Below are 19,079 nucleotides of genomic sequence, written 5' to 3'. Positions count from 1 at the left end.
ATATTTGTATTCAATATATTTACTTAATTTTATAAACGATTGTTTACATTTTTATGATCTATCATATATAACCACAGGATGAAAATGTTATGTTTCTTATACTTATTAGGATGATTTACCTGTAGGTAAATATTGAGTGTGAACGAGGATGTATACCCTTTGACCCCTTTCCAACATGGCGCACTATTCAAAGGAGGTCACCAATCCATATAAGTACATACTATAATTTACTTTGTGTGAACTGTTTCTACTTTTGGTGAGTATAAATTGAAGTTCGGCTATTTGTGATAACCATCTGTAGTGACACAGTGTATAACGTTTTAATGAGGCGCGGACAGTACGTTTTGACTATAACAATGAAAGGTATGTCAAGTGAAAATAGCACTGACAGTGACATATTGCATTGATCTTTGACATAATGGAAGGGTCATGGCTGCGCATTCGTGGCCTCGGCTCAGTTTAGGGAAGACTGTCGTTGATGTTATGGATCGAACTGCTCAGGTGAACTAATACTCCCTGTCAATCTGCCGTATATGTATTATGTGATTGAATGAACTTGTAGTCTCTGTGTCTGGTTATGTACCATTATGTTAGAGGGGGTGTTACCTACGTGTTGTCGTTGTTTGGCGTCGTATTATATCCGGGCTGGTTCTCTTCCAGAACGTATTCAGACCCAAATGACGTGAATAATAATAGTATGTTTTAAACCATGTATCTGACTTCGATTTCCGTTTTTTTCTGAACATTAACAGAAAGTTACAAGGAATAATGGATTACAGTAGAAAACTGCACAATGGTTTTTCAAAGAAGTGATTAGACATTTATGAAAGGTAAAAATAGTGTTGACTGATACATTTTTACAGCACTCTGTTTTCAGAACTGTATCTCAGGCATACCTTGACTGAGTCTCTTCAGACTTTGCACATATTTAAAACCTAGTCTGTTACATATGTATGTGTAATGAATTTGTGATTAAATAAAAGATGGCCGAATGATGACCATTTTAGTTGTAAAAATACACTATAATCAGGTATTTTGACATGTTTGGTCGCATGGCCAGGTCTCTGGCATGTTTTGACCGATTTTCTGCAATTTTGGTGGAAGGAGTAACCATTACTAGGGGTTTATTCACATCACTTTGATTTGTAAAGTCTATTCATGATTGCTACCTATCAGGTCCCTCAAGTACTGCATCATTATTCCGGAAGCTATAAAATAGTAATGTAAAATTGCATGCACAGGACTAGGAGCTAAATTGTACTGAAATGTGTATTGTTTTGAGACTGAACACAAATAAAGTATGTGCTTCAGTGCAATGCAAAATGCATGTTTTTATTCTAAAATTAAATTTGTGCTTTATAATTGTGATTTTTTTGACAACTTGATCTTTCTGATAAAATAAAACTAGAAAAAACTGCTCAGTAATACTTGTGATGACTTAAAAGATGATTGGTTTCCCTGGGTTTAATTGTTGAACAGCTTTATATCAATAATAATATGTATGTGTTTTGCAGAGTTACTAAGATAATGTCAATGTCACTGTATGATGATGTTATGGAAGTTGATCTCACACTGAGTGACAATGATGACACCGATGATGATGATAGAGTAGTTGAAATCAATACAGTACATGATAGTGATGAGACAATATACGACAGCGACAGTGGGGATGATGCTGTCTTGGTGGATGCTCGATCTCAGTCTTCATCAAGACTTCAACCAAATAGAGTACCGGAGCAACAGCAAAATGAAGACAGCGATGAGACGATTTCCTTATTTGGTGATGATGATGATACTGGGGATGATGAAGTTCTGGAAGTCCCAGGGACAGCCTCTCAAAATACTGTCCAGTCTAACCAAGTGGAACGTGCTAGCCCAATTCCTCCATCAGTTTCACAGTCTGTAATCACTGAGAACAACCCGTCACAATCGCAAGATGAAAGCCAATCAGTTTTACAGGAGACAGAAAGACCAAGTACCAGCACTCAATCGGTAAACAGAAGAGAATCACATGAGCATTTCTCATATCATTTACAAATTGGTAATACTTATCCGGAATTCCAAAGTCCCTTGATGGTAAATGATTCACATTATACAGTGTTTGGCAGAAACCTGGGAACATTATAAACGTTTTTATAAATATATAAAATTTTATAAATTTAAAATAATGTATTTACAAATATTTATAATACGTGTATAAACGAATGTTTCTGCTGCACACCATATTTTACATGCTATACATACTAATTTATAGTGATAGTAAATTGTAGCTGAATTCATTCATGGGTAAATGATTTGTTTACACACTCAAAGGCGAGGTAATTAACACACTAGATGAGTTTCAAGTTCCCATAGTTTTTTATGTTATTGAGTAGGCTCACGACAGATATTGTTTGGCGGGGGGTGTCTCAGCTTTGTCAGATTTGAATGGACATACTAGTACTTGTATGTTGTCATCAGAGACATCTTAGAAATGTGGTGGTGTATGAATGAATACAAAAACTTGTTTTCCTCATTTTATGAAAATTTCGGTACAAAACTTATGTTGGTATAGTGAAATATCTGCTGAAAACTGCATATTCTTTCTGGCCAGAAGTGAATTAATGCCAGTTTGCACAAAGGTACATGTAGCTTTATTATTGTTGTCTAGATCTCGAAGAAATATACTTCCCAAAACCATTCACATACATGCATGCTAGTACGCTACTAGCTAGCACCGCGCTGTGTTTTTAGTTCCGCTGTCGACTTGTCGAGCGAAGCTTATCATATGAGTGATTGTCCGTCGTTGTCCGTGTCAATCTTTTACTTTTTCGACTCCTTCTTGAAAACTACAAGACTGAATGCTTTGATACTTGGTGTATATGTACCTTGGGTAGACCTCTCTCAGATTTGTTCATTTCATGATGATATCTTCAATTCTCTTATTTTGGTGAATGTTTTTGTCAATTTTGGTAAAATGTGATATTTTTGACTTCTTGTTAAAAACTGCAGGTCCAATTGCTTTGATATTACATATATAGGTACTACATGTGGCCCTCTCTCAGATTTGTTCATTATCTCAGCCAACAGGCTGTTTGTTTAAATTCTTACCTACTTTGAAACTGAAACAAAAGGTTTCTATTCGCCGATAGAATAACATTGGAACATTCAAATTACATCATTGCACACTGCGCTCATTGATTGGCTGATTGACAAGAAGCAAAAACAGTATGTGCAACTGCATCAGAAAGAAAATCACAAACCTGACCATGAGAAAAGTGTACTGTAACAGAGATGGGAACATAGTGCTTGTACATGTACTTCAGAATGCTCACTCGTTATTGTTATTGTGGAATATGCAAATTGATTACTGATTCAAAATAGATCTTAAACTAGCTATTTCTGAATATTTCTACGTTTTGAGCAAAGTACTGAGTAAATTTGAATCAGTGTTAAATTTGTGAATAATTATGAATGCACACATAACTAGAATATCCACATTAGTGAATGAAATCGTACAAGAGTGTTGGTATATAAAACGTTCTAAAAGTAAACATGTCATTTCGCTGTTTTAACTCTTTAGTATTGGTTCGTTATCGAAAATGAGTAAAATATTGCGAGTCAAAACATTGGTTTTGTTATCAGTATTGATACTGATCATGTGTATTATCAACTCTAGCAAAGTTTTTGAAAAGTGATATTTTTTTTACCCGTCTCAAAAAATAAGATGGTCAAAAGATATTGTGTGATGTTGTTCGATTAGTGCACCTAAAATAATAGGAGACCATGAATACCAGAGTTCCTCATATAATATTCATATTTTGATAAAATATTGCCACCGAAAGAGCTTAAAGTAGCATCTGACATCATTGATAGACGATTATCTAAATTCCAAACTAGTTTGCAACTTAACAATAGGTTTATCACTCTTCCATTTAAAGTGCCATAGTCTCAGCACAGCAGGGAAACCATATTTTACATGCATTATAATTGCATTGCAATTGTTGACCTTAGTTGATGTATTCAATTGAAAAAACATCTGGTAATAGTGAATAATTAACATGCATATTTTTCAGGTCTCTGTTGGCAACAGATCTGCCAATACTAGTCTTCAGATGCCTGTGGTGAATCCATCTGCCAATGCCAGTTTTCAAACATCAGGACAGAACAGAACTGTCTCTACTACCAATAGTATTCAAGTGCCTGTAGCCTTTCAACTCGCTAATACCAGTTTGGCTGCCGTAAATCCATCTACCAGTGTTCGTGTGCCAGTTGTGATCCCATCTGCTGGTGTTGGTGTGCCAGGACTCGACCCATCAGCCAGTGTGCTAAGAGTGAACCCATCGACCAGTGTTAATTTGCCCAGAGGAAACTCATCTGCCAGCGTTAATTTGCCCAGAGGAAACTCATCTGCCAGCATTACGTTGCCAGGAGGGAACTCATTTCCCAGTGTTAGTATGCCAGGAGTGAATCCATCTGCTGCAATCACATTGCCAGGAGAGAACCCATCTACCAGTTTTAGTTTGCCTAGAGTAAACCCATCTGCCAGTGTCAGCATGCCAGGAGTGAATCCATCTGCCAGTGTCGGTGTGCTTGGAGTAAACCCATCTGCTAGAATTACTGTGCCAGGACTGAACCCATTTTCAAATGTTACTTTGCCAGGAGTGAACCCATCTGCTGGTGTTAGTTGGGCAGCAGTGAATCCATATTCCAGTGTCAGTTTGCCAGGAGCAAACATATCTGCCAGTATTAGTTTTCCAGGAGTGAATCCGTCTCGAATTGTTACTTTGCCAGGATTGAATCCTTCTCCAATTGCTACTTTGCCAGGAGTGAATCCTTCTCCAATTGCTACTTTGCCAGGAGTGAATTCCTTGTCTAGTGTTACTTTGGCAGGAGTGAATCCTTCTCCAATTGCTACTTCGGCAGGAGTGAATCCTTCTCCAATTGCTACTTTGGCAGGAGTGAATCCTTCTCCAATTGCTACTTTGGCAGGAGTGAATCCTTCTCCAATTGCTACTTTGCCAGGAGTGAATTCCTTGTCTAGTGTTACTTTGGCAGGAGTGAATCCTTCTCCAAGTGTTACTTTGTCAAGAGTGAATCCTTCTCCAAGTTTTACTTTGCCAGGAGTAAATCCTTCTCCAATTGTTACTTTGCCAGGAGTGAATTCCATGTCTAGTGTTACTTTGGCAGGAGTGAATCCTTCTCCAAGTGTTACTTTGTCAAGAGTGAATTCTTCTCCAAGTTTTACTTTGCCAGGAGTGAATCCTTCTCCAATTGTTACTTTGCCAGGAGTGAATTCCTTGTCTAGTGTTACTTTGGCAGGAGTGAATCCTTCTCCAAGTGTTACTTTGTCAGGAGTGAATCTTTCTCCAAGTTTTACTTTGCCAGGAGTGAATCCTTCTCCAATTGCTACTTTGCCATTAGTTAATACTACATCTGCGGTTACATTGCCAGGAGTGAATCCTTCTCCCCATGTTACTTTGCCAGAAGTGAACCCACCTGGCAATGCCAGTTCACAGGCACAGACAGAAAACCAGTCTGCCAACTCTAATATCAGTCTTCTACAAACATCATTCCAGTCACCAAGTGATTTCAAACAAGTGAATTCATCAAAGAAGGTTTTATCTCCTGAAAGGGACGATGAAGCAGAGGTGAGTCACAAAACACTGCCACTATCACTATCATCACTACCATCTCGTAACTACTGCCACTATCATAACTGCCATCTCATAACAACTATCACAGCCATCTCATACATGTATCCACTGTCTCTATTGTCAATGCCATCGTGCACTGCCTACATGTATTTGTATCTATATCTAATTTAAATATACTTTGATTCATTACAGTGCTGCCCCATATGTTTTGAAAACTGGACCAATTCAGGAGCTCATCGTCTAGCTTCCTTAAAATGTGGACACCTTTTTGGACAAAGGTTTGTTAAATACTTTAGTGGCCTGATATCTAACATCACGTGGCAGTGAGGTTGAAATCTAGGTGACTGGCTACTGAGGGTATACAAGCATCTTCTGTCTTCATCATTACTCAACCAATCAGAAATGTTTTACTTCTAAATAGATGTAGTGCAACACTTTATAATTAAAGAACATGTATTCTGATTGGCTATTGCGAAATTGTGAGTGTACATGTACCAGTATGTGTGGCTTTCACAAAAAACCAAAACATTAGTGGGAAAAATTGTTTTAATCAGTTTTTAAAAGTCTGTATCTATTGAATTCAAATCTTTTTCCATCCCCCAGCTGTATTATGAAGTGGTTGAAAGGTCGGGGTGGAAAATGTCCACAGTGCAATGCAAAATCAAAAAAATCTGAAATCAGAGTGATCTATGCTAAAGCAGTGAGAACAATGGACACAGCAGAAAGAGACAGGGCGTTGAAGGATTTGGAGATGGAAAAAGAAGTGAGACGGAAATCTGAACTTGAAGCAGCACAGCTAAAGATGCAGTATCAGTTAGCTATGGACGAATGCAATAGACTGAAAGCACAGTTACATTCACAGGACAGAGTGGGAATGTAAGTATAGACTGAAAGCACAGTTACAATCACAGGACAGACTATGTACATTACAAATATGTTCAAGTTCATGGAGAAAGCACTTTGAATTCAACACTGGTGTTGAGACAGCCACACTAATCTTTATGATGTGATGTGATGCGATATGACTGTTGCAATCTTGCGATTGGCAGACTTGTGGCGAGGAGTGCAGACCCATTAACCTTGACTTTATTTCTAAACTACTGTTATTGTTTCAGGGCGGGTCCATCTACGTACACTGGTGCATCATGTAGTGGTATTAGTAGCAGCAGTCAGCCATCACATAAGGGAGGAGCCTATAAATTGGATAAAACTATACACATATCTCCAGTAAGTAGTTGTCACATCTTTGAGTCATGACTGTGTGTAAGGGACGACGTCAAAAGATCGATGTCGGATAAAAAACTTACTGACCTCAAAAAGTTTCCATCCTACAAAAACGATTTTATTTTTTAATGAAGTCAAAAAAATTTTGGAGTATTTGTAGTTCGTTTTTATTCTATCCAATCATGGACAGAAATAACCGAAAAGGGAAAAAAACCCCAGAAAAATGGTTTGGTTCGAGTGTAAATCTGTGCGTCAAATGAGGTGCATTTGTAAAATCTTTTTACACCCACCCGACAACCAACGTCTATGCAATACTACTGTCCGATTATCAATTTGTATTTAATGGTAAATGTAGTCTGACGCCATGACCAATATTTATCAATTAAGTTTCAGTGGGGGGTAGGGGGGTTTGGAAAAAAACTAAAGGAATTAAGTTTTTTATCCGACATCGATCTTTTGACGTCGTCCCTAATCTCAGCACAACTTTGACCTAATTCTTTACTATTTCATATTTTTGTAGAATGGTGGTTGTCGTGTTATGGCTTATAACCCTACCCAGTATGCACTTGTCCTTTCTATGCCGTCTCCAAATCAGCTGTTTCCAGGTCATGGCATCAAAAAGGTTTGTCATATAAAGTTTTAAGCATGAAAGTCATATTTTAATGATCCTATCTACATGTACAAATACATTTGTGTTTTTGAGTCCATTTTATTGGAAATGTGCTTGCAAAAAAGCGAATCTGGTAAATTAAATAATTTTTATTCTTCCTTGACTGATAGGGATTTTGTCATGCTTAGCCACAGAAATGCCATGCTTGAACATTCAAAAGACAACTTACATATGCAAATTTGTTATTATGCAAATTAACCACTGCTTGGACCCATCACTAATATTGAGAATTGCACTGTGTAATTTTTTGTTATTTTCAGCTGAGTATGATGGATATGAAAAGTAACCAGTATGTGACAATTCATAGCAAAATGTTGAGAGATTGCTGTTTTAATAATCGCCAAGATGGTTTGTTACTTACTGCTTCTGTGGATAAAACTATTAAGATTACAAGTCTTCTTAGCAATACAGTTGTACAAACGTAAGTCGTAATATCTTATATATTACAAGCACATTTTTAGTCCCCATTTCAGGCACAGCCTGAAAGGTGACTATTAATTCTTATTTCAATTTCCCGTCTGTGACGTCTCTAACATTTTCTCAGAAATTCTGCAGCAGATATCGATGAAACTTGACAGGTTGATGACAGGCCGATTATGCACGTAATTTTTTTTGCCAGATCTGAGAATCCTAATTGGGTCTTTTCCATGATTTTCATCCAAAACTACCTCTCCCTACTGCACTGAGAGAACAACTGAGCATGCTCAGAATAAATAATTAGCTTAGATTGTAATGCTAGGATTTTAGTGATGTCATGACCTTGATCTGAATCGTACCATTACCAATCTCAATAGAAAATGTAGAGGGGTGTCAGGACTACATTTTGATGGGAATTATAGTGGTGATACTGAAACAAACCCAGGTCCTGGTAATATACAAAGACCTGAATTAACAAAGAAGTCAAGTTGTTATTAAAGGTACATCAAGGTTTACTTAGATTTATGAATGCAGTTTCTTGAGCATGTATGAGACATAGTTTGGTTGCACTTGTGTACTCTGAGATTTTGGACCCGGGTCGATGAAAGTTTCCAGTTATCAGATTAAGGGAAATCACTTTATGATGAGTTGTACCCGCATAGAGTACATATTAATTCAATTGTTTGCAGATGTTCCATGTATTATTTTAACATGAGGATTTTATAATTAAATAACGTAGACTGTGACATTCATGTCTTATTTATGTAATACTGTATTAGGAGATACCTTGTCTTGTTTTAGAGGGTAATATTTTTCAGCTACAATACATTGTCCAGGGCAATGTTTTTTTTATCACATTTTCAATTCCTTATATCCTAAAAACAATAGTCGTGACAAGGCTTGCAAGATATCAATGATATTATCGTCAGTATTCTGTTGATACATATATTAAACACAATTGGATCTTGATGCAGCTATTTTGTTTTAAAGAATGCAGTTCTGGATCCATATATCAGACATGCCTAACCCAATAAAGTTTAAACTTCACACTTACATCAAACATCTTATCAAACAAATGCATATGCGAAATGTCTGAATGGCTGACTTGAACTCATCTTGTTTAAATTAATGCAGTTCCACAAAGCCATGTGTCAATCATGCCTGGATTAATCAAACTTCACACATGCATCACATATCAAGTTATACATCTTGCACCTATAATACATACAAAGACTACTGTAAAGGGGGTAATTATTCACTGGGTTTTAATTTAGCTTATTTCGCTGACTGGAAAAATGCGCTAAATTAAAACACAGTGAATATGTAAAATTTAGCATAGAACACATTATCTAAATGACGAAACCGTGAATTTAAAACCCACTGAATATGCCCGAAATGGTAAATCAGTGAAATTTAAACCCAGTGAAAATTAGTCATTTTACAGTATGTCATTGACAGTGACTTGTTTTTACCAGATATGCCTGTCAAGTACCTGTATGGAGTTGTGCATGGAACTTGGATGATACAAACTATGTATACGCTGGCTTGCAGAACGGGAGCATAGTCATGTATGACACAAGAAATACTTTAACACAAGTAGCTCAGTTTAACAGAGATGGTTCTCGATGTCCAATTGTGTCTTTACAATACGTTGAGAATGACATCAACTCATCATTCAAGTAAGTTCGGCAGTCGTCGCGCCGCATTCTCTTTGATATGGGACTGATAGCAACGTATACAGCGCGTGTAAAAAACATTGTTTATTTATATGAAATTCGAACACGCACTGCGCGACGACCACCACGCTTTAAGGTCATATTCTGGGCAATGTTCAAATACACTTTATAAGAATGCAGAATGCAAGAGATATCTGTAGACTTTATGGTGAATTGATCAATGGTGACCACCATTCATCTCCTATCTTGCCTTGAATTAATCAATTTGATTGTTGATTTAATTCTTATAAAAGAAACCTTAACACTATAACAACTTGTATGCTCATTTATTATATCCTGTGTCACAAAAGTTATATGTTTTTCACTTAAGCCCTTGATAAATAAAAATTTATCCTCACAAGGATTTGACTGTGATCCTGATCTTTTCACTGTGTATTAGGGCGTGTGGTTTGCTGACAGGCTCGTTGGAAGGTGTTCAATTCTGGGAGAAGAAAGCTGCAGCTGAATATAAACCCCATATCCTGCCACTGGAAGGTATGAATCATATCGTCAGCTTCACATCTGCTGTGAATTTTAAGCTTAAAGGCCCAGGTATACTGTATTTATCCGGGTATAAGCCCAGGGTCCTGAACATTGAAAATCGCCAAAATGAAGGGGTGGGCGTTTGTCCGGATATCCCCGGCAAAAAAACAAAAAATCGCGAAAATTGGCAACACGCAGATCGAACTGCGACAAGGGGTAAAACGACAAATAAAAACATGCAACAAAAATAAATGAACAATATGCAGCATTAGAAGGGTACCAAGAAATAATTTATTGGTTAGAATGTGACAAATATTAAAACCAGAAATAATAAAAATCGACAAACACGCCGCCCCATACAGGTTTTTTTCCAACGACAGAAGAATAATTTCCATAAAATGCAATAGCTGTGGTGAAACATGGTAAAAAAGTTGGCAGTCTTCGGCGTGACATTGCAAAATTGCTGGCCCCAGTTATGGATTCGCAAATATTTTATAAAGCCAAAACAACGTGCTTTAAACCACTCTCCCAGGTACGGGTTGCTACAATATTGCAACATTAGTTTCATTGTCGGCGACGCTAAAGCCGAACGAGTGCGACACTTGCTTCGGGGCTCTCTATATACTGTAAGATTTGCTTGAATCGTTTCTATAAGGAAACACAAACCTAACGGCCCTTTTCAGGGCCACGACGTATTTCAAAAAAAGAACTACCGTTTCTCCTTTAATATAACATTTTTTTGACTCGCTGGCTGTTATGTTTCTGATAAAAAATCTTGAAAAAATAAATGTAAACTACGTAAACAGTGGTGAACACACTGCTCTATTTATGTCACAGTTATTTCGCGTTCACTCCTTGTTTTACGCAATTGACATTTATTTTTTAAAATTTGGTTATCAGAATCACAACAGACTGCAAGGAAGTAAACTGTTAATACAACGAATAAAAATAGTTTTTTTTTTTAAATTTTATTACAGGTGTAGAAAAAACACCCCTGGGTGTTTGCTAGGATATGACCTCAACTCCTTTATTTTATCAAAAGTGGGGGGGTGGGCGTTTGTCCGGGCATGGGCTCTTAGCCGGATAAATACGGTACTATAAATACGCTCCTAAACAATAGGGATTATTTCCTTGGTTGTCATGCTGTAGTAAACAGCTCCAGCCAAGCTCCAAACTTACAGGTCGATTATGTCGTGCCAAAGTGGATGCATGTGACTATGAATATCACAGCAGTGACTGTGTAGTATTTATGACGATAAATAGTGTACGAGCTGAGATTTTGGCGGATAAAAGCCAAAAACACGAACCGGGGAAAGAGACGCGCTACTAATCTTGAATAATTAACTACTGTCAATCAAAGTCATGTGATGTTGGACTGCAAGTGATTAACAACACTCATTAGCATAGCCACACCTCCACTTCACACTGGGCCTTTAACTACTTTCCTTAAGACCTACATATATGGCTGCTTTATGATGCAGGGACAGAAAAAGAGATTTTTCATATCATAGAGTCTATGAATCGTTATCATAAGCATGGCTTCTTCACAATCACGTTGTACTAACTACAAATCCTCACCCCTGCCCCTGGCTCTTAGTAAGTTTCTGGGGATGCAAATTTACTTTCAATGAGAGTTCCTAATTTTACTTCTCTCCCCTCCCAAATCCAACGAGCTGATCAAGTTCAAAAACAGTTAAACATGACAAAAATACCTCTAGATATTACCAGGATTTGTAACTTTTCAAAGTTCATGGTTGAGGTATATTATTAAAATGAATGAAAACTTTAAAAATCAAGAATGTACTTGTATTGTCGTGGTTATGATTGTATTTTTCAGGTAGTTGTACGTATGTTTCATTTGAACGCACAACCAGACACTGTATGGCATCATTCAGGCCAAATAAAAACCATCCATTCATCAAACATCTGGTAAGTAATATAATACTGATTTATTACCACTCAGTACTGTAAAATGCTGGCCGATTTTGAATCTTTCCTGTATGTGCCATCTCAGACTGCTTGAGCAGAGCTGCTGAATGGAATACTGTGACAGCAGTTTGTGTTTTTTGTGTTCAAGTGGTTTCAGGTATTTCACAAAATACCATACATAATACTGTAAAATCTGTATTAGAAGCTGTGGCTTCTATTAAAATGGTAGAATGCAACACAGGGGATGTGGTTTCTATTAGAGCATCTACACATATGAGAAATGATGAATTTTTGGTACTCAATTATTCAAAAAAAATGAGTGCGACTTCTATTGGGGATGCGGTTTCTAATGCAGCATAGTACTGTAGATCAACAAATGTGCAATTTCATCCCAAATCATCTATGTTGTACGTCAATTTGTTACCAGTATTCAATAGAACAGTTCTATATGGATTCATCTTTATAGGGCAGGGAATAAGAAAATATCGCTGACTTTCGATTTCACTTGCATACAGACTTTATCTGAGCTTTCTTGAAGTTATATATATTCTATGTTTGATTGTAGATGTGCGAGTTACAAAGTAGGAGTGGTGATTGTATCAGCTCGTCAACGTGTTCCTCTAATACAGTACAGACATTCTACGGGGGCTCCACTATGAAATTACTGACACGGTCAAGACTGTTTGCCAGTCCTCTTGGGAGTGGTCAGGTGTTGGCATGTGCAGGGGATGAGTCAAGTTTATCTGTAAGTTTATCAAACATGCTAGTGTGTGAGGGTGTGAGGACATCTCAGAAAGGATTGCTAATTGTCAGATTGTTAGTTCATGGACACTGCCAATATGGCAGGATTCTGACCTTTTCACCACCAAATTTTTTGGCACTTTTTTTAGTCCCCGTTCGGACGCAGTCCGAAAACGGGGACTTATGTTTTGCCCTGTGTGCGTCCGTCCGTCCGTCCGTCCGTCCGTCCGTCCGTCCGTCCGTGATCACCTGTATCTCGAACATGCATGGACCGATTATATTCAAACTTCACTCATGCATCACACATTATATGGGACATATGCACATGCATTTTTTTCATGATCCGATTAACGATAGCCGAATAGCGGCCATTTTAAGGCCGAAAATGCATCAAAATCGCACATTTTCACCATTCCGGACCCGGATCTCAGTTATGCATGGACGGATTTCATTCAAATTTGGTACATACATTAAACATAATAGGACCTTGATGCACGTCATTTTTTTTTTTTGGATCGGGTTCGAAATGGCCGACTGGCGGCCATTTTGTTTTAAAGAATTCAGTTCTGGATCCGTATCTGAGACATGCTTGGATTGATCGAGTTCAAACTTCACACACACAAGGTACATCATGTCACAAATATGTATGTGCATTTGTTTCATGATCTCATTAACGATAGCCAAATGGCGGCCGCTTTAAGGCCGAAAATGCATTGAAATCGCACATTTTCACCATTCCGGACCCGGATCTCAGTTATGCATGGACGGATTTCATTCAAATTTGGTACATACATTAAACATAATAGGACCTTGATGCACGTCATTTTTTTTTTTGGATCGGGTTCGAAATGGCCGACTGGCGGCCATTTTGTTTTAAAGAATTCAGTTCTGGATCCGTATCTGAGACATGCTTGGATTGATCGAGTTCAAACTTCACACACACAAGGTACATCATGTCACAAATATGTATGTGCATTTGTTTCATGATCTCATTAACGATAGCCAAATGGCGGCCGCTTTAAGGCCGAAAATGCATTGAAATCGCACATTTTCACCATTCCGGACCCGGATCTCAGTTATGCATGGACGGATTTCATTCAAATTTGGTACATACATTAAACATAATAGGACCTTGATGCACGTCATTTTTTTTTTCGGATCAAGTTCGAAATAGCCGACTGGCGGCCATTTTGTTTTAAAGAATTCAGTTCTGGATCCGTATCCGAGACATGTCTGGATTGATCAAGTTCAAACTTCACACACACAAGGTACATCATGTCACAAATATGTATGTGCATTTGTTTCATGATCTCATTAACGATAGCCAAATGGGGGCCGCTTTAAGGCCGAAAATGCATTGAAATCGCACATTTTCACCATTCCGGACCCGTATCTCAGTTATGCATGGATGGATTTTGTTCAAATTTGGTACATACATTAAACATAATAGGACCTTGATGCACGTCTTTTTTTTTTTTCGGATCAAGTTCGAAATGGCCGACTGGCGGCCATTTTGTTAAAGAATTCAGTTCTGGATCCGTATCCAAGACATGTCTGGATTGATCAAGTTCAAACTTCACACACACATGGTACATCATGTCACAAATAGATATGTGCATTTGTTTCATGATCTGCTTAACAATAGCGGAATGATGGCCATTTTAAGGCCGAAAATGCATCAAAATCACGTATTTTCACAATTCCAGAACCGGATCTCAGTCATGCATGGATGGATTTTGTTCAGATTTAGCACAATGTGTTGTACATATGCAGGTGCATTTCGGTCATGATCTGCTTTGAATGTATATGTCACTCAAATATGAACGGAACGGGGACGTGTCATTGACAATGACTTGTTCTTATATTCTTCAATATTTTGGGAAATGAACCTTAATTTTTGAGTCAACAGACAAAATTTGAGTTAATTTTCAGTTTTTACTAAAAAAATATGACGATTTTTGTCCAATAGTCTGAAGGAAAGGGCAGACTATAAACATGACTATTTTGTGAATTTGTGATGAAAAAAGGGAACTGATGGTGTAAAGGTTAAGACAAGCTTGTGCTAAATTGTTCCCATGTTACACAACATAGAATCAACTCCTTATCTCTTATTGGTTTTTGAAGAATTGAATTCACTTGTATTATAACTTGCATAAGTCTTTTTTATCTGACAGGCACATATATGGAATGGAAGTAATGGTAATCTTCAACAGAAACTGCCTGCCAACTCACCAATACTCGATGCATGTCCATTTGTACTTGACGGTCAACATATGTTAGCAATAATGACAGAGAAATTAGTAAAAATTCATCGCTGGACATAATTCAAACATCTCTTAGGACATCCTTACACATCTGTACCTCCCAGACAATGTATCATGAATTGATTGGAAGTATAAAAATAGACTAACCAATCAGCTGTCATTGTGAAGTACTCGGCCAAATGCTTTTTATACATTTTTTTTTACATATACATATTTTAAATAATCAACCATTGATCAATTCTTAAATTCTCTTCATTTTCAGTGTACAGAGTATATACCTGCCATTTATGCATTATTACACATTTTCTTAAATGTTCAATAAGCCGTCTATTCTTCCGTATATATGAATGTATTAAAGTTGTCACACCACATTGCGTTCGATATTGGACCTATAGCAACGTATGCAATGCACGTAAAATAAAATGTTTGTTTACATGAAAATTGAACACTTGCCGTGTGACGACTGTATTGCTTTAAGTAGTTTAGTTTGTAAATCATGTATATGTATATGTAATTGACTTTTATTTTTTGTGTGTAAGTATATAGAGTAGAATAAAAAAAATCTTTTCTTAAATTCTGTGCAAGTTTATTCTTTATGTCTAATACAGTGTTTGGGTCTAATAGTAAAATACTTTATTTTAGCTGGAATTAATTTTTGTTGAAACGAATTTTTGGGTGTTTCGTATGGAATTCATTGTCACTGATTTCTGACATGTTGAAATTAAAATATAGGAAATAAGGTATATTCGCTGGATTATATTTCCACCGAATCATTCCTTCAGCGAAAATTAATTCCAAGCGAAAATAAATAGTTTTACAGTACATTGATGGCATCCTGAAATATTCAGTATAGATTTTTGTACCTGTGCAGTGATTGGATAAAATCAGTCCTATAGAGATGCTGTCAAGAAAGTGACTGAGCACTGTTTTTTGAGAAACTTGTCCTAATATTTTTTGAAAATCACCATCTTTAGAACAATTCCATCTCAAATTGCATGTTTTCACATTTAAAACCCAAAAAAGTACCCTATAATTGATATTTTTAAGCCTATAATTTGAGATATGGCATAATATCTCTGCCATAGAAGCCTGTGGTAAAAGTGTTATAATACTGCCAGAATGGACACTATCCACTAAAATACAACATCCTTATCTCAAAAATTAAGCTGGTGACTCCCAACTTTTTTATAGTCCATATCCTTACATTGCCTTGGAGTACAATTTATTGTAAAATGAATTAATTCTCAGTATTCTACCTTAAGGTAGCAAGAATGGGAAAATATGTCTGTTCAGGCCATTCTCAAAGGCTTATACATTGACCCATGTCTCTGTGGCATCAATGATTGCTCAGCAGTGCTCAGGCAAATTTAAACCAAACTTTGTATACATTTTTGAACTTACCAAGTTAGTTTCTGGGCATGGTTTTTGACTCCTGTGTGCGAAGCTCACAATGAGAGTCTTCGCAGTTATTGCATCTGTATATGTGTGTCTTTCCCACTGCTAACTAAACCACTTATTGGATTTTGATGAAACTTGGTACATTTCAATAAGACTTTGCCTGGGAACAATACTAAAGACCAGTTGCAGATTGAAATGTTAGCATACTAATAGCCTAATTTGCATAATGTGCATAATCATTACATTCAATTAAAACTTGGAATATAGATGCTCTTCGGTAATACAGACGTGATTAGTTTAATGTTGAAAAACATGAATATTGATTATCTAATTACAAGCAAATTACTGATATCTCTAAAATTCAGGTTTAAATTGTGGTAGAGGTGCTTTGGAATAAATTAGACTGAAGACAACAGATGTTAAATCAGTATTATAAACTTCAATTATGTGGGTAACAAACAATGTTTTCAGATTGTGCATCTCAAATTGCAGTCAAATATTACTGGTATATGCCAAGCTTCTTGTTTGCAAGGCTAATCTTAAATTTTAAATTAATTTTGAATATGTCTCCAATACTGCCAGCACACGGGTTCAATCTAAGCTTTCTTTGGTTATTAGTCCTGTGACTTAATATGCAAAAATGTAAGCAACGTATCATAAATGGATGTTAACTGTATGGATAACATTAAATAGGAATATTAATGACTATAGCCATAGTAATTAGTTAAAAAAGTTAAATACATGATTATTACCTTTTTACTGTGTTGTCAAATTTGTTCTTATTCATATGTACATTTGAATTGGAATGTCATCAATATAATTCAAAGCAAGCTGTTGTAGATACAGACTACCAAATTTGTATTGACAACATTGATTATGGGTGTACATAACAGCCATGTTCACAACCAAAGATTTTCCTTAAATATTTAACTTCAATGTAATTTGACATTTGTTCTCGTCCACAACGGTACTCAATACTGTTACTCATACTAAATAGGATGCCATTTGGCCTTATTAATATTCATACATGTGATGCTAAACACAATATCAGATATATATTAATAAGGGATTTTATGTATTCATGTACTACCAAACTGATATTAACTCTAATGTGTGTTATGTGGGCGTGTCCCCGTCAACCAGTTCAAGCATTATAATCCTTCAATTTTTAGCTCTACTGTCATTGAAGATGTATAAACAATTGGTTTTATGACTTCTTAAAAACAACCAGGTCGATGTCTCTAATATCTTATATGCAGCACCCTTATGATGAACTTGAGAGATTACAGGTACACCAGTAATGATGTATGTCTGAGAAGTTTTCCATGTCGTTATTTAAACATGATGACTTACAGGAGCTGTGTAATGTAATTACGGTAATTCATATTTTTCACATTGATACCCCAATATTTTGTTTGAATACATGTTAGATCGAGGATATGACGAACACCATTCTTGATTTAGTTTAGTATAAATCTATGCATATTAATTATTTAGTGTGCATATGTTTTTCGATTGACCTTAGAAGAAAATTGCCGCCAAGACCTCGCCATGAGATCACAAACCTATAAAATCAAAGAAAGCTTAGAAAGAATTCCCATGTGCTGAGAGTATTGGAGACACATTAAATATAATTCGAAATTACTTAGCTGAAAACTAATTATGCAAATCAGAAAATTAATATGACCAGATTTGAGTGTAAAACTAATGAGGTCTGCGCAATGTAACAGAAAATCTATGTCTCCAAGTTTAATTGAAATGTGATTAGAACCAAAAAATTATGAATTATTATGCTTATTAGGGAATTAATATGAACAGATTTTTACCCCAAACTAATTAGGTTTGTACATTGTCCTAGAGCATCTTTGTACTAAGTTTCATTGAAATGGAATAATTAGTACTTTAGATATCAGTATGAAAGCTTAAAATTGGTTAATTATGCAAATTAGGTAATTAATATGTACAGATTTTAACCCACAATTATTCAGGTCTGTCTATTGTCCTACAGCATCCATGTACATTCATTGATATGTGATGTATAGTACCTGAGATATCAGTGTGAAAGTTGGTTAATTATGCAAATTAGGTGATTAATATGCACAAATATTTACCGGAAACTAATTGGGTCTGAATAATTCTAGATTCATTGAAATGTGATGATTAGTACTTTAGATATCAGTAGAAAAGCTGAAAATTAATTATGCAAATTAGGTAATTAATATGCACAATTATTTACCCTAAAACTAATCAGGTCTCTGCATAGTCCTAAAGGATCTATGTACCAAGTTTCATTGAAATGCGATGATTAGTACTTGAGATACCCGTGGAAAAGCTGAAAATTAACTAATTATGCAAATTAGGTGATTAATATGCACAAATATTTATTGAAAACAATCAATCTCTGCATAGTCCTTGAGTATGCAAGTACCAAGTTTCATTGAAATGTAATGCTCACTACTTATATCAAATGCTGAAAATTAATTAATTATGCAAATTAGGTACTGATATTACCATAAAAACTATCAGGTCTGTGCAGTGTCATATGACATCTATGTACCAAGTTTCATTGAAATGTCATGATCAGTACTTATATCAAATGCTG

The 19,079-nt window shown here is 36.2% G+C and overlaps 1 protein-coding gene across 4 annotated transcripts; it reads left to right on the top strand.

Moving 5' to 3' along the window:
- The first annotated feature begins 166 nt into the window (after window positions 1-166).
- On the top strand, window positions 167-15,653 carry LOC100377562 (uncharacterized). Of its 4 annotated transcripts, none has more exons than XM_002732653.4 (14): window positions 167-256; window positions 753-830; window positions 1,515-2,076; window positions 4,056-5,630; window positions 5,829-5,914; window positions 6,240-6,512; window positions 6,752-6,863; window positions 7,381-7,482; window positions 7,791-7,951; window positions 9,423-9,626; window positions 10,063-10,157; window positions 11,983-12,074; window positions 12,640-12,819; window positions 14,990-15,653. In XM_002732653.4, exons 3-14 carry the CDS (start codon window positions 1,528-1,530, stop codon window positions 15,137-15,139), a joined length of 3,579 nt encoding a protein of 1,192 aa, XP_002732699.2. In that variant the 5' UTR covers window positions 167-256; window positions 753-830; window positions 1,515-1,527; the 3' UTR covers window positions 15,140-15,653. The 4 variants fall into 4 exon arrangements, with proteins under 4 accessions (XP_002732699.2, XP_085357351.1, XP_085357352.1 ...); XM_085501225.1 differs by lacking the exon at window positions 167-256 and adding an exon at window positions 266-363; XM_085501226.1 differs by lacking the exon at window positions 167-256 and adding an exon at window positions 422-501 and having other exon boundaries at window positions 1,515-1,992.
- Window positions 15,654-19,079: the final 3,426 nt, after the last annotated feature.

Source organism: Saccoglossus kowalevskii, chromosome 7, assembly GCF_978046115.1.
Source record: "Saccoglossus kowalevskii chromosome 7, keSacKowa6.1, whole genome shotgun sequence".
NCBI lineage: Eukaryota > Metazoa > Hemichordata > Enteropneusta > Harrimaniidae > Saccoglossus > Saccoglossus kowalevskii.
The sequence above is the reverse complement of the archived record's forward strand: the minus strand, read 5'-3'. Positions and strand labels throughout refer to the sequence as shown.

Coding starts and splice junctions, on each gene's coding strand:
- LOC100377562 (XM_002732653.4), top strand. CDS start 1,528: ATGTCAATGTCACTGTATGATGATGTTATGGAAGTTGATCTCACACTG. Junction 5,631..5,828: donor AAAGGGACGATGAAGCAGAG/GTGAGTCACAAA, acceptor GATTCATTACAG/TGCTGCCCCATATGTTTTGA. Junction 9,627..10,062: donor GACATCAACTCATCATTCAA/GTAAGTTCGGCA, acceptor ACTGTGTATTAG/GGCGTGTGGTTTGCTGACAG.